Below are 14776 nucleotides of genomic sequence, written 5' to 3' on the forward strand. Positions count from 1 at the left end.
TACGTGTCTTCTAAGAATTAAAACTTGTGTACATCCCGTCTTTAGTGGAAGCATGCAAAAGAAGGCATATAATTATCTGAGGGAAGTAAGTCTCTTCTATTCATGGGATGATGTGTGGGCACTGTTAGCCTAGCTGTCTTAATACCTCAGCAGACTAAAGAAAGATTCATGAACTTTCTTAAATTAGAAAGTATGCCTATGAGTTCTAGTCAGTGCTAAATGGAGTTGATGACAGTTTCTTTGTACTATTTTATAAATCCTCTCTAGCTAATTTTTACCACTCGCCTTCTGAAGCAGCATGGCAGAGTGGCAAGAATTCATGCTTTAAATCCAGTTTATATCTATGCTTTCAATATTTGGGACCTGCAGTTTGCTACCTTTGTGGTTATTGGAGAATCACTTTACTTTGCTGAGTCATAATTTCTTTTGCTGTTTGTGGACATTAGGGATATGTGGAGATTCCTAGTGGCTCCTATTAGCAGTCACATTGTGAAAATATGTCTGGTATGAAGTGAGTACTGAATAAATAGTGATGGGTGTATGCGTAGCTCATTTTTCTTCCATGTGATTTTGAACTTGACTATAATTATGGGTCCTCAGCAGTGGGAAATACCATGTGTTAAGGATGCTTTGCATGCAGAAATACCTTAAAGAGCTGCTATATAATTTTCAGATTATTTGATTAAAAACTTGAGTTTTATAGCTGCATGGTTATCAAAATTGGGTTGGCAGGACTTTGCATTGGAATTGAGTTTTAGATATAAATATGACCATGAGGGCATGTTTAAATCTAACTGAAAATATATCCATGACTAAAATTTCTTTTCTTGGACAGAGTACTTTGATAACACTAACTGCTGTTCTCTCACTTTCATGGGGGTATTGGGAGTTGAACTCACAGTCTCATACTTACGAAGCTTACACTCTGCCATGAAGTTACATTCCCCACCATTTCCATCAGACTTTCCTTCAAAATTTAAAGCTAAACCTTTAAACATTCACTTGATACTTAACTTATTTCTGTTAGCTTTGGGTGGTGTTCAGCATTGTTTCTATCAATGAAGACTGGTATAATGAGGTTTAATTTTAACTTTAAGGTAAAGGAACTAAATTCATTTTTTAAATAATTGAACATTTTTTAGATTTTTACAACTGTATCACATATGAAGTGAGTGGGTCTGTGACTTTGCTGCTGTGTCACTTGGATTTTTGTATTGTATCATTTGCTAGAACAGCTTCATGAAGACTACCAAGCAGGTGGTGGCAAAGGCATCCTTTTACCACTGAGACCATAGACGCACTGATAGGAAGTTAATGGAAGTGCTGGGATTAGGGAACTACTCTCTTGAATCCAAGCCAAATATTTTGTCTGCTGAACCATGCCGGATGTTATAGGTGAAACTACTTTATTCAGTAAATTGCTGTTGATAAATTTTTCTTATGGGCTGACTCACCTGATATTTAAATCTGATCTATTCTCATTTAAAAATAGGTTAGTACTATTAGTAATTCATATTTACGAATACCTTTCTGTTTTCCCTTTTCTTTCTCCCTAGGCATGGAACTCTAGTGTTTGTGATAATAACTGTTAATCTTTTAGATCTTTTTATTTAGTTTTCTTTCTTTCAAATTTATTTTTAAAAATGACATTAGACTTTCTGATTAAAGCACATCCACATTGTTTTGATTTGAAGAAGTAAAGGTTCTTATCTGATAGAATAGTCAAAAGTTATGAACAGGTAACTCAAAGAAATGATTAGTATTACTGCTAACAATACCATTAATATTTCTTGCCAGTGTAAGCACTGTCCTAAGTGAGGTAAACAGTCTCTCTTTCTCCCCCCCGCCCCCATAAATACTGTTAGATTTATCTCACTGGTTAAATGACAGAGGCAGGTTAGAGAATTTCAAAGATTTGTAAGCACAGAGTTGAAATTCAAACCTAGGAGAGCTGGTCCCTGGTTTTGTGATAATTTCCACTAAGACCAAAGGTTTCACATTAATAGAAGAATATTCCAATTGGCAGATATATTAAAAGATACTCATTTTCGGACAAAGCTATTTGATTTAGTTGGACTAATTCAAAGGAGTATGGTAGAACACATTCTTGAGTCTTAATATATTCATCTTCTAAGGCTGGGTTTTGGTGCACTCAGTAGAGTGCACACGTCACCATGTACAAGGACCCATAAGGCAATAATTTGAAAAAAAAATTTTTTTTCTGGGATGTTCACCAATTACAATAACAATATTGAGAAAAGTCTGTCCGGTTGTTACAAAATAAATTCTATTTCCCCAGTGACTAGTAAAGTACACAAGCATCAACAGTTACTATTTTTAAAAGATTCACTTATTTATGGTGGGAGTGAAAAATTGAAGCATCACTGTAGCAGGCACAATGTCAGTGATCAAACTCAGCCCTCTTGTTTGCTGGTTCAACACTGGGTCACTAAAAGTTACTTTTGAGTAATGAATAATATGTGCAATACGTATAGTAGATTACAAGGCAAGATTTAAAACTTACTGATCAACTTTAAAAATTCTACATATGGAGGGAGTCAGGCAGTAGCACAGTGGGTTAAGCACAGGTGGCTCAAAGCGCAAGGACTGGCATAAGGATCCCTGTTTGAGCCCCCAGTTCCCCACCTGCAGGGGAGTCGCTTCACAGGTGGTGAAGCAGGTCTGCAGGTGTCTGTCTTTCTCTCCTCCTCTCTGTCTTCCCCTCCTCTCTCCATTTCTCTCTGTCCTATCCAACAACAATGACATCAACAATAACTACAACAGTAAAACAACAAGGGCAACAAAAAGGGGAACAAATAAATAAATAAAAAATTTTACATATGGAAAAATAGGAAGAACATAGAATAAAATGGGAACAGTTATTTCTAATGTGATGATGGAAGTTTACTTCCAGTGTAATTGTACATGTTGCTACTTTTGAACTTTTGGCATTGACCATGTAGTGCATTTATTGTCCGGACAAACTGAGTGGCTCAAAGAGTATTGACCTAACTGATGCCAAAGCCAGGCTTGACTTAGCTCACTTACTAGAGGTAGATTTGCATCCTCATAGTATAAAAAGATCAGCTACTGAATTTCATACCATCTGAGCTTGGATATTACTTATGAAGCCATTTTTTAAATGCCCATTGTGGATTGAGGAAAATTCATACTTTTTCCTTAAATGTGTTAGTTATAAATAGTTGTTCAGTTTACTACTTTTAAATTCGTTATATTGGTAGATTGATTTTTTTTTTTTTTAACTTGTGGTACTTATTTTTGGAAAAACAACTGGATAAACTTAGTAGGAGATGTGGGTGGGGATGGGGAGAAGGGAGCACGAATGAGTAAGAATTGAACGCCAAGGACACCTGGGCTGTTTTAGAATTAGGAAATCAGTCTGGGTGGCGCACACCCCGCAGAGCGCAAGGGCCTGTGCTCAGGCCTCTGACCCCCACCTGCAGAGGGAGTTTCACAAGCTCAGAAGTAGTATTGTGTGCTGTCTCTTTCCTTTTCTACCCCTCCCTCCCAGTTTCTCTGTCTAACCAAGTAAATTACAGTAAAAAGTTAAGAACTAATTTTTACTACTAATTTTGACTGTAGTAGTTTCTTCTGCTTGAGTCTTTTAACTTTCTTTTGTGTTGAAGCGCCTTTGAAGTTTAAATCCTTGAACTAGCAAAGTTTAAAGTATAAATATGTGTAATTGAACATAAATGAAGCTTCTGTTATCAGCTGATTTAAAGACTTCATGTTTTTAAGTATATTTAAGAAGAAAAGTCTAAAGTCAATATTTTCCTTAGCAAAGCTAAAAAGTCTCTGTTACAAACTTCATTTGATACCAGAAAGTAAAAATTAAAAAAATATTTTAAAACAAAAACAAAACCATATAGGGTCAGGTGATGGTGCTTTTGGCCGAGCACACACGTTACCATGTGCGAGAACCTTGGTTCAAGCTCCCAGCCCCCACCTGAGGGGGAAGCTTCATGAACTATGATGCAGTGCTGCAGGTCTTAGAGTCTTTCTCAATCCCTCCCTCCTTCCCCTCTTCCCCCTTCCCCTCCTATCCCCCTTTCTTTTTCCCTCCTTTTCTCCCTTTAAAATATACTCCCCTAAAAAAAAAAAAAAGACCATACTACACTTGGGAATTACTGTAGAATCATAATAACTTTCTGTGTACTACACATGAAAAAATAGGGCGCCATTATTGATACGTTTCTATCAGTTTGTTTTCGTGTTAATGATGGAAGTACTATGGCACTGGAGCTGTCTGCTTTTCTGGTTGAAAAGGATTTAATTTCTGAATCAAATAAGGAAATCATTTTACGTTAAATGTTCCAGGAAAGACCCGTTTAGCCAGGAATCGTGACTGTCTGTATGTTTCCTTTTGGTGATGCAGTGTAAAGAAATCTGTGGAGGGCAGGTGCAGTAGCTCACCTGGATAATGCACAGCTTTGAACATGGCCCTTCACTGCACTGAAGACAGCTTTGGTGCTGTGGGCTCTTAAAATACATGCAGACTTTGATAGGATGAAAACCTTCTCTCTTTAAAGGTGGAGGAGATTTGCCATACATTCGTCACTGGGAGAAATGTTTTTAAAAGAATTATTTGTTATGGAGAGTGGGGAAGGAGCACCACTCTGGTACATGTGATTCCGGAAATTCAGAGCCTCACACTTGAGAGTCACCTCCCAGGCTGTGAGTGGGAGTGGTCTTATGATGTAAAAGATAATGTAAACATTTATTTTAGCAGATTTGCTTGTTTATGTGGAAGCAAGTTTTTAGTGCTGCGTAAGTATAATCATAGCTATTGTAATTTTGTTTTTGTCTTTTGTTCTTTTCCAGGCGGAACTCACAGGAATCAAATGGCGTAGGTACAATTTTGGAGGGCATGGGGACTGTGGACCCATAATTTCAGCCCCAGCCCAAGATGATCCAATCCTGTTAAGTTTCATCCGCTGTCTGCAAGCCAACTTGCTGTGTGTATGGCGTCGTGATGTCAAACCAGATTGCAAAGAGCTATGGATATTCTGGTGGGGAGATGAACCCAACCTAGTGGGTGTAATACATCATGACCTACAGGGTAAGATATTTGTTTTCTCTTTAAAATTGTATGCATTGTATGTCTGCTGAACAAGGGCGAATTCTGAAAAAGTTATTAAGGCCTGTCAGGTTTTCTTCATCTTCTCCCTCTCCCTTTTCCTTCCTGTGGAGAAAATAAAAATCACGTGTTTAAATGGCGTTGTCTCTCAAAAAGAAAGTCATCCTTCTTCCATTTAGCTCTTCTTTTCACCCCATTTGCTTTCCACTCTCTCATTTTTTCCTAGTCATGTTGGGAGACAGAACTTCACAAGTCACTGTTGTTACCATAAAGTGTGTTGCTGGGGTGAAAGCAAGGCTGAGAACCACTGCTTTAAACTGATAGTGAATTGTGGGTAATGAGCTACTCAGTGGGACGAGCACAGTTGTTTTTCTTGGACAGGTTGTGGTACATTGCTTGGTGAGCTCTGGTGGAAAAGTGTAAAATGATAATAGAAACAGTGCAAACTTGGAAAAAAATTATGAGATGACAGTAAATAGTATTTTAAAGAAAGATTAAAATAAAGGATCTGGTCTGATTTGGGCATGGAGTGTTTTGCTTTGCTTTTTCTTGCTTTTTTATGTATTTAGGAGATTCTAGGAAACATTTGTTCCAACATTACGTAGATTTTCCAACTTCAGATTACATTTTTATTGAAATCGAATTAACCTAAACTTTTTGTATTTTCTACATATTAACAACCAGAGTAAATCTTATTAATATTTTTTGAAGTTCTGGTAATGATTTTTAATCTCTTCACCTAATTATATCTATTTAGTAATAGTAAACTAAGGAATTTAAAACATCAAGGCTGCTAACCAGTCTTTAGGATTGGATATTAACTGCTTTGACTTGGTCTCATAAAGTCAAATTATATTATCCCGAAGTTACTCTTCTTGTTAATCTGTGGTTCATTGTTTTTCTCATTTTGATGTTTGGTTAATTGACACGGTTAATATTTTTAGAGGAAAGAGTGATACTAACTGACTTCTAAATTTGTCTGAAGGATTTGTAGCCCACTTTCCCTGGATACCTTTCCAACCATTTTTTCAAGCTGTGATATCTCCTACCACAGCAGCCAGAGGGCAGTAAACCACAGAGGACTAATTGAGCTGTTTACCTTATGGTCTCCTGTCTTGTCTCCATTGTTTCAGATTATTTAGTTTACAAATATAAGAAAGGACTCTGAGTAGCAGTGCTGATTAATCAGTAGATTATCAAGACCTACACACACACACACATATATTTTAATTTTCCCTTTTGGTTGCCCTTGCTGTCTTTTTTTTTTTTTTTCCATTGTTGTTGCAGTTATTGTTGTTATTGATGTTGTCGTTAGATAGGACAGAGAGAAATGGAGAGAGGAGGGGAAGACAGAGACGGGGAGAGAAAGATAGACACCTGCAGACCTGCTTCACCGCCTGTGAAGCAACTCTCCTGCAGGTGGGGAGCCGGGGGCTCAAACCGGATTTCTTATGCCGGTCCCTGCGCTTTGCGCCATGTGCGTGTAACCTGCTGCGCTACTGCCCGACTCCCAAAACCTACATATATTTTAAAGTTTACTTCATGTAGTTAGCAGTGAACTCAGGTAAAGTAAAAATGCTAAACATACGGATCTTAAAAAAAGAAAAGAGAAAAGAAACTTCCTGGAAGACACTTATATATATACTTGTTGAAGTACATCAACTGCCACCCCCATAAAAACAACATTTATACATGTAGTAAGTAGATGAATGTAGCAATTTCCCCTCCTTTTAATGTTTCTGATCGTTTCTGTGTGTCTCATTCCATTTCTCTATCCCACATGGATTCCTTATATTTCAACTTTTGGTCTAGTCTTCTGCTAGCATCACAAATCATCATTTTTAGTGATGACACAGCTCTGCTGTTAATCAGGCTTACTAGTAAAGCTGTTTATCCATACCGATAAAGCAAATTATCAGTGCCCTTAGAGATCACTTGTTCTTCTTATGGTCTTTGTTACTTAGCAGGAAAATGAAGGCTATTTGAATATTATTTTTGAGTTACTTTGGATTGCATATGGAGATTCATTACTGTGTCAAGTATTTATTTATTTTTTTTAAGATTAGGTAAGGATTGACTTTTATAGTTTATGGAACTACTTACTTTTTTTATACATAATTTTTAGTCATGTCAGAGGGGGAGGGGGTCGGAAGAGAGAGAGAAACAGAAACACGGGGAAAGTGACATTAAAACATCATTTTACCAGTATGGAGTTCCCGTGGTGTCTTGCAGTCTACGGTGCTCCACGTAGTGCTGGGGATTGAACCTAAGGCTTGAAAAGCTATCCCGGAAGCCATACCCAGGCTGCAGTTACTATATTTTAATGTGATGATTAGGAAACCAGAACCACCAAATGAAGAGAACAAAGAAATACTCTGAAATCTCAAAGAGTTTTAGTGTTACATTTTTATAAATCAGTGAAATCTGTAACATAACGTTTTTTGTATCTCTTTTTCAGTTAATCTAATGTGAGTGTTTTCTCATGAGAATGATGAATTTTTATTTTATTTCCTTTGTTGTTGAGTCTGAAAATCTTATGAACTGTTGCTCTCCCCCCCTTCGTTTATGGTTCACCAGGAAAGTATTTTAGTGGAGGAATGATCTTAACGCTGATAAGTATATCTATTCCTTAACATGTTGAAGATGAGAAAGTTGTTAGGCCAAAGCTAACAAGAGTGTCCATTTTTGAGAGAGAAAATGGTTAGAAAGGGTTATTTTATGTGCTTCAACCCAGTATTGGAAAGTGTTTGAAACTTAATTAGGAAAATGAATGACACAAAGATAATTTTGTTTCAAGTGCCAGAGAATATGGTAGGCATAACATGCATGGAAAAATTAAGGATACAAAAAGGATATTTTAATAGGTAGTTAGACAGTTATTGAGGATATTTTAGAATCTGTTTCATTCTTTAATTTATCTTTAACCTATTGTAAGAGTCTTTTCATTTTAGTTAAGAACAGATTTTTGACCTTGTTAAAGTGAAGCTGGTGGTGGAACACCTAATAGAATGTACATGTTAGAATACGTGGGGCCTGGGTTCAAGCCCCTTCCCCCCTGCAGGGGGGAAGCTTCATAAGTGGTGATGCAGTATTGCAGGCATCTCTCTCTCTTTCCCTCTCTCTTTCTCCCTTTCCTCTTGGTTTCTTTCTGTCTCTATTAAAAATAAGTAAAAATTTGGCGTATTGCACCAAAGTAAAAGACTCTGGGGTGGGTGGGTGGGTGGGGAGAATACAGGTCCATGAAAGATGATGAATGACATAGTGGGGGTTGTATTGTTAAATGGGAATCTGGGGAATGTTATGCATGTACAAACTATTGTATTTACTGTTGAATGTAAAACATTAATTCCCCAATAAAGAAATAAATTATAAAAAAATAAGTAAAAATTAAAAGACACAATTATATCCCCATTATCTTATAATTTTGTAAGTTAATATTAAATCACTAATAAAGGGAATAAAGGTATAGTTGTAAAATGTAAGTATGACTGCATTATTATTTCTAATATTCTCTTTGTGGGGACAGTTTACTGTTCCTTAACATGTTTTTTAGTTGTTACTGGCATTTCTGTTTGTACAGTGTTAACAAAATAGCCTAGTGCTAAGAAATCCCACGGCGGAGGGGTGGGGGTGGGTGTGGGGCAAGCAAAGCAAATCATTTTGTTTAAATATATACTTAAAACCTGTAAAAAGAGAATCCTATAGGACATACAAGTCACTTTTAAAGTAGTATACTTTTTTAAGTGCTTGAAATAACCATGAAGTAGTTGGAGTGAAGGTAGAGCCATAGTTACAGTCTTCTTTTGGGGACTCACTGTTGCTGTTGTGTGGCATAGAGTTGCAGAGTGTGTGTGCTTGGATTTGATCCCTGCATTGCTCAGTTGCTCTCAGACTGTACTTGGTCAGGCTGTAACTTACTAGTAGCTCGGTTTCCTAACATTGAGATACTCGAGGATACAAAAAGAGTTAATACAGTACTTAGGACACTAGAGAGTAGTTAATCTGTAAATGTTATTATAGCAGCAGTTAATTACTATATCAAAATGAAAACGTGGGTATGTTTTAGAACAATTGCTCTGTCCTGTTTATTGTTCGTTGCTGGCTAATGTCTTTCACGTGTTAATTTTTAAAGTCTGCTTTTAGGCTGTAGTCCTGTTTTTAGTCTAAATGCTTGGGTGAAATATCTGGGGATAATAAAGTATTACAGCAGTGGTGATACCCTTGCTCATTTAAACTCTTCTGTATTTAGAATCTGTACAAAGTTTTATAAAAGATTTTAAATTGTATAATGAAGAGGTCAGAATCTTAAGATTTCACTCTGTTGAAACCTTAAAATATTGTACTTTTATTGTCTTCTCTGCTTAGTGGAGCTAAAGCAGGGGACTGGCAGAACACAATATATGCCCTCTCTCTACCCATAGGCACCTAGATTCATGAGTCAGATTCAAGGGATTTGATCCAATCTCTGCCTTTGATAAATATGCAACCTAAAAAGGGTGTAACACACACACACACAGCTATGTATGATGGAGAGAAGCACTATAGTTCTCATGTATTTAGTATATAAGAAGTGTAGTAAGTTGACTACAAATGGATGTGCATTCTTTTCCAGGACTAATGCATCAGTGTTCTGTAAACATAAGATAGGAACACTGTGAACCCTAGTGTCAGAGGATATAACATGAGTTCTTATCCCAAGGACTGTACCTTTTATTGGAGAGGTTACTAAATAAATCCATCATTATATAATGAGGTCGTTGCTGTATGTTAATAGGATCCTGCAGAGGCTTTAGATTCTACCCAGGAGAACAAAGAGTTAGGGAGATGGTAGGAGAAGTTCTGAGCTGGTGAAGTTTGAGGTGAGCTTTAGATATTGAATAGAAATTACTGAGGTTGAACAGAATTCAGCATAGAAGTGATACATTTAAGGGTCTTCATCCAATGTAGGACATTTTATTGGAATGTTGGACATTTTATTTTATACCCCAAAACAATATCACATTCAAGAAAGTTAACACTAATAGAATTAAATCATCTAGTGTTTGGTATCCAGTCTATCTAGTTAGACTTCGTTGTTCCAGTAACTCTTTTAAACCTACCCTATTCCTCAACCTAGTGTCCAGTTAAGGATCACATGTTGCGTTTAGATGTCTTGTCTCTTTAATCTCTTATAATTTAGAAATGTTCTCAGTTTTTTTTTTCTTTCTTTTTTGGCAGGGGCTACTTTAGTGATGTTGATATTACTTGAAGGCTGCAGTTCTGCTGTCATGTTATATGTTTCATGTTCTGTATTTGCCTAATTGCTTCCTCATGATTAGATTCAGGTCAAACACCTTTGGCAAGAAAGTGGAGTAGGTGATGTCCTCTCTGTGGCATCACATCAGGGACACATCATGTCAGCTTGTGCTACAATGGACCCTTCTGAGTCTGATTGCTGTGTTAGGTAGTGCCTGCCAGGTTTTTTCATGTGAAAACTCCCTTTTCATTGGGAAATTAAGTGAATCTGGGACACAACTTTCAAACTGTCTGTTTTATAAAGCACTTTTGTCTTTGAATGAGGAAAAATCTTAAATTGAGCCTATTTAAATCAACAGAAGGCCGTTTGAGCCACGTATAAGGGTAGTTGAGAGAGAAAATGAAGGGGGTCAGGCGGTGGCGCAGCGGGCGGGTTAAGCGCACGCGGCGCAAAGCGCAAGGACCAGCGTAAGGATCCCAGTTTCAGCCCCCGGCTCCCCACTTGCAAGGGGGTTGCTTCACAAGGGGTGAAGCAGGTCTACAGATGTCTGTCTTTCTCTTTCCCTCTCTGTCTTCCCCTCCTCTCTCCATTTCTCTCTGTCTAATAATAATAATAATAATAATTACAACAATAAAAACAAGGGCAACAAAAAGGGAATAAATGAATATTTTAAAGAAAGATTAAATGAAAATATTTTTTTACATTTCTTTATTCATTTATTTCATTTCATTTCATTTGCTAAAACGGAGAATTTGATAGGGGAAGGGGAGCTAGAGAAGAAGAGACAAAGAGATACCTGCAGCACTGCTTAGTGCTCATGAAGCATTCCTCTGCCCCCTGCAGATGGGTATGGGGGATGTGTTGAACCCAGGCTCTTGTTCATAATAATGTGTACATTCAACTGGGACAGCAGAGAAAGGGAGAAAAGAGACTATAAAGTTAAACTCTGAAAAGGAGAATAGCTACTTACTTTTTAGTGTACTGAAACGAAGTGTTAACATTGCCTTATAAGAATATAGAACTGCACATCCTACATTCTGTCAGTTCTCACATTTTTTTTAAAAGACCTTTTTCCTATTTTTTATTTCTCTATTTCATTTCTTGGATATAGGTAGAGAGAAATTTTAGATGGAAGAGGAAGCCAGAGGGAGAGAGAGACACACACATACCAAGACCTGCAGCACTGTTTCATCTCTCAGGAAGCTTACCCCCTGTAGATGGGGACTGAGGACTTGAACTTGGGTCTTTGCACATTGTGATATGCATGCTCAACTGGGTGTGTCACTGCCCAGTGTTGGGAAATTGTGAGGATGTGGTTGAGGTTGGCAGGGCTTGAACCTGAGGGGTGTGTCTGTTCTGTTAGTCTCTCTCTACCGAGGGGTTGAGCAAGGAAGGACAGTAGTAACCCCAAAGGTATGCAGCAAGGAAGGACAGTAGTAACCCCAAAGGTGTGCCTCGGTCTATCAGACTCCCTGCCTCACAAAGCACCCCACATTCCTGATACTATGGCCATTAGATAAGAAGAAAAGGGGAGATGTCGGGTATTAAGCTCCCCCCCATCCTGCATTGCTGATAGTATGGTCTATTTACATAATCATTGTTTTGCCTGAGTCCCACCCTGCCTGCAGGGTATCGGTTAATCCCACTGGTTAGAACCTTCGCAATAGCTGCTATGGAAGCTTTCTACCTTCCCAGAGTGCCTTGTTTTCTCCACCCCCTTTCCTAGCCAGTCCTGTTCCCGACTTGCCACTTCCGTTTTTACCCTATAGAACCCGCTGCTGTTCCTGGTTTCACCCCTTTCTTTCTCTTCCACGTCTCGACCTGGAGAAGGGCTGGCGTGCATAGTGGGAGGTGGCCATTTTGCTAGCTCCACATGGCCTAAACCCACTGTGCTCACACCCAACTCTGGGGTGTCCGCATCAATAAAGAATTGTATTACCATGCCGCCACAAGTTCCTCGTCTCTCTCTCGGGCGAAACTAGCCCGGCACCCATCCCCTGATTTTTCACTTCTGGTTCTCTTTCACACAGTGAGATAAAATGATTTTAATTAACATTGTAAATGAATTTATTCTCAATTAAAGTGAAAACCAGTTGCTTTCTGTGTAAGCAGCAACCCCTTTACATATGAGATTTAACTGCACTGAATTTATCTCTCAGTAAAATGTCACTGAGTTTAAATTCTTTTAAACAGAAGAATCTGATTCTGGCGTTTTTCTACTCATTTAGTAAATAGATATTAGTGTTCACTTTGTGATTCATTGAAAATAACCTTGGACTAATCTGGAAACCAGTTTCTTTTGCATTAGATTTATTATCAAAGTATAAAATATTGTTGCTTTTTGAAAGTAGTGTATTGTGTTATTTTGTAGCAGTGTAGATTTATAGTATTTTGTTTAATAACATGTGGGAAATTTATCATTACGTGGGAAATTTATCACATGACAGTAGTAATTCATGAGATTATTTACACAAGGCACATCTTTTATGTTTGTTATTTTGTGTATTTTGGGTAGCCGGAAAAGTCATGACATATTTTTGGGTAGAAAACAAAAAAGTACTCCATGACTTTCTTGACAACCCAGTAGAAAGTTTCTCTTTCATGAGGAACAAGCACTTTTAGGGAAAATGCACACCCTTGTTAAGAGGTGCTCTTTCTAAATCGTTTATAAAGCACACATTCCTTGTTTTCACTGGAATCTCTTCACATTTTTTATAAAGTTTATGATTTTGCAAGTAATTTCACTGCTGCTCTATTTTCCCGCTTTAGTTTTGAAAGAATTGACTTGCTAAAGTTAGACAATAACAGTAGTTTTCATTTTGGGCTTATCTAGGTGACTCTAGTGCATTTTACCAAAACATTAGATTTGATAGGTAACTCTATTAAATTATCTAATGAGAAGAGAAAATACATTGTACACTTTTTGTAAGCAATATAATTATAATGTAAAGCTATTTGTAAGATCACAATTTTGAAATCACTTCATGTAAAGAATGAGAAATGCTCTAATGAATTAGGATTATTAAGCTAAGTTGTTTGAAATTGAGAGAACAGACTGAATTCTAACTTTTGAATGTAAACAGAATCGATGTATTACCGCAGGCAACTTACTGAACCATATAATTAGTTTTTCAGTGAAAAATGAGACATTGATACTGAAGTTGTGGTGAAGTAGCATGGGAATGGCTTAGGCTGCGATGATATGAAAATTAAACAGTTGGTAAAAACTATCATCTAAAGATCCTTGCTTTGGGGAGAAGTTAATATAATCAGCTTAAGGGGATTTACATTTTAGTAAGTATTTAGTAAGCATTATAGCCTAATATTTTTGAATTGGTCTAAAGTTTACCTACTTGTATAAAATAAATCTGAGTAACCCCCACTCCTGGTACTTACTGAGCAATTAAAATTCCTACTGGTGCAAATAGGATTAGAAACCCAAAACTGGGTAAACAGTTACTTGGTCTATTACAGTCTCTCTCTTTGCCTTAATATATAGGGAATTTCAGTGTTGAATATATTGTTAATGACATGGAAGTATTAAGGCTAGCATTGGTAAAATAGCCTGTTGAATTTTGTCCCCTTGTTTGTGTACATTTCAAATCTTTTCTTTTTTTCCCCTCCAGCTCTTGTCCTTCATTACAAAACATTAGACATTTTTATACAATAAGGTATAACTAGTATAACGTTTATATAGTATACATATTATAGTGCATACAGTAGTATAAGGCTTTCTTTGTCCTATGAAACTATTCCTTCCTTTCTTTAGGGAGATAGATACATGGAAGAATCTAAAGATGGTAAACTAGGGAAGATGTTTAGGCTGGAACGTTAGAATTGGATGAGATAAACAGTTATATATTCAACTGTGCATGACGTTTTTTGCAGTAAAATTTACAAGCAGACTTCAGTGTTGTCACTAACTGGTGCTAGGCTCTTCTTATTGTGTAGATTATTTTACATAGGAGATGAAACCTAAAAGTTCCTCTAAAACTTTAGAGAAGCATTTTCCTAAGGAAGAAGATAGGAGTGGGTCATCACTGAGAGGAATCTGTCAATGCCCTTTGCTGTTGATGCTGTTAAAATTAACACATCCAAGTGGGAACTGTAGCTTAGGGGGGAAAAATCATTACTTGCTCCTGTCATTAGCTGTAGTAGAACCCACCTTTTAATGTTGAAATCATTAAAAGCTATACATAACATGAAGCTATATATAACATGAAGCTCTGTGATAATGCCATATTAAAAATGTTAATGAATTCTCCCAAGCCATTTAAAGTAAAGCCCACATAACTATTATAATCCTATTTGTATCGGAACAGATCTATTTCCTGTACTTAAAGAAAGAACACTGACTTGCATTGTTCTGAACTGAAGTCTTATCTTGATTTAAAATGTTTTCCTGTGACACTTGGAAAATATTGACTCCACTAATCTCAGCT

At 37.1% G+C, this 14776-nt stretch overlaps 1 protein-coding gene across 3 annotated transcripts in view; it reads left to right on the forward strand.

Annotated features, from left to right (window-relative positions):
- The window catches only part of MED13L (mediator complex subunit 13L), a 269894-nt gene that overhangs the window by 33515 nt on the left and 221603 nt on the right, over positions 1-14776 (forward strand). For all 3 annotated transcript variants that reach the window (XM_060193027.1, XM_060193028.1, XM_007528774.2), the window contains exon 2: positions 4843-5080. In XM_060193027.1, the coding sequence (XP_060049010.1) occupies positions 4843-5080 (238 nt within the window). The remainder of the gene's footprint in view (positions 1-4842; positions 5081-14776) is intronic.

Source organism: Erinaceus europaeus, chromosome 6 (assembly GCF_950295315.1).
Source record: "Erinaceus europaeus chromosome 6, mEriEur2.1, whole genome shotgun sequence".
NCBI lineage: Eukaryota > Metazoa > Chordata > Mammalia > Eulipotyphla > Erinaceidae > Erinaceus > Erinaceus europaeus.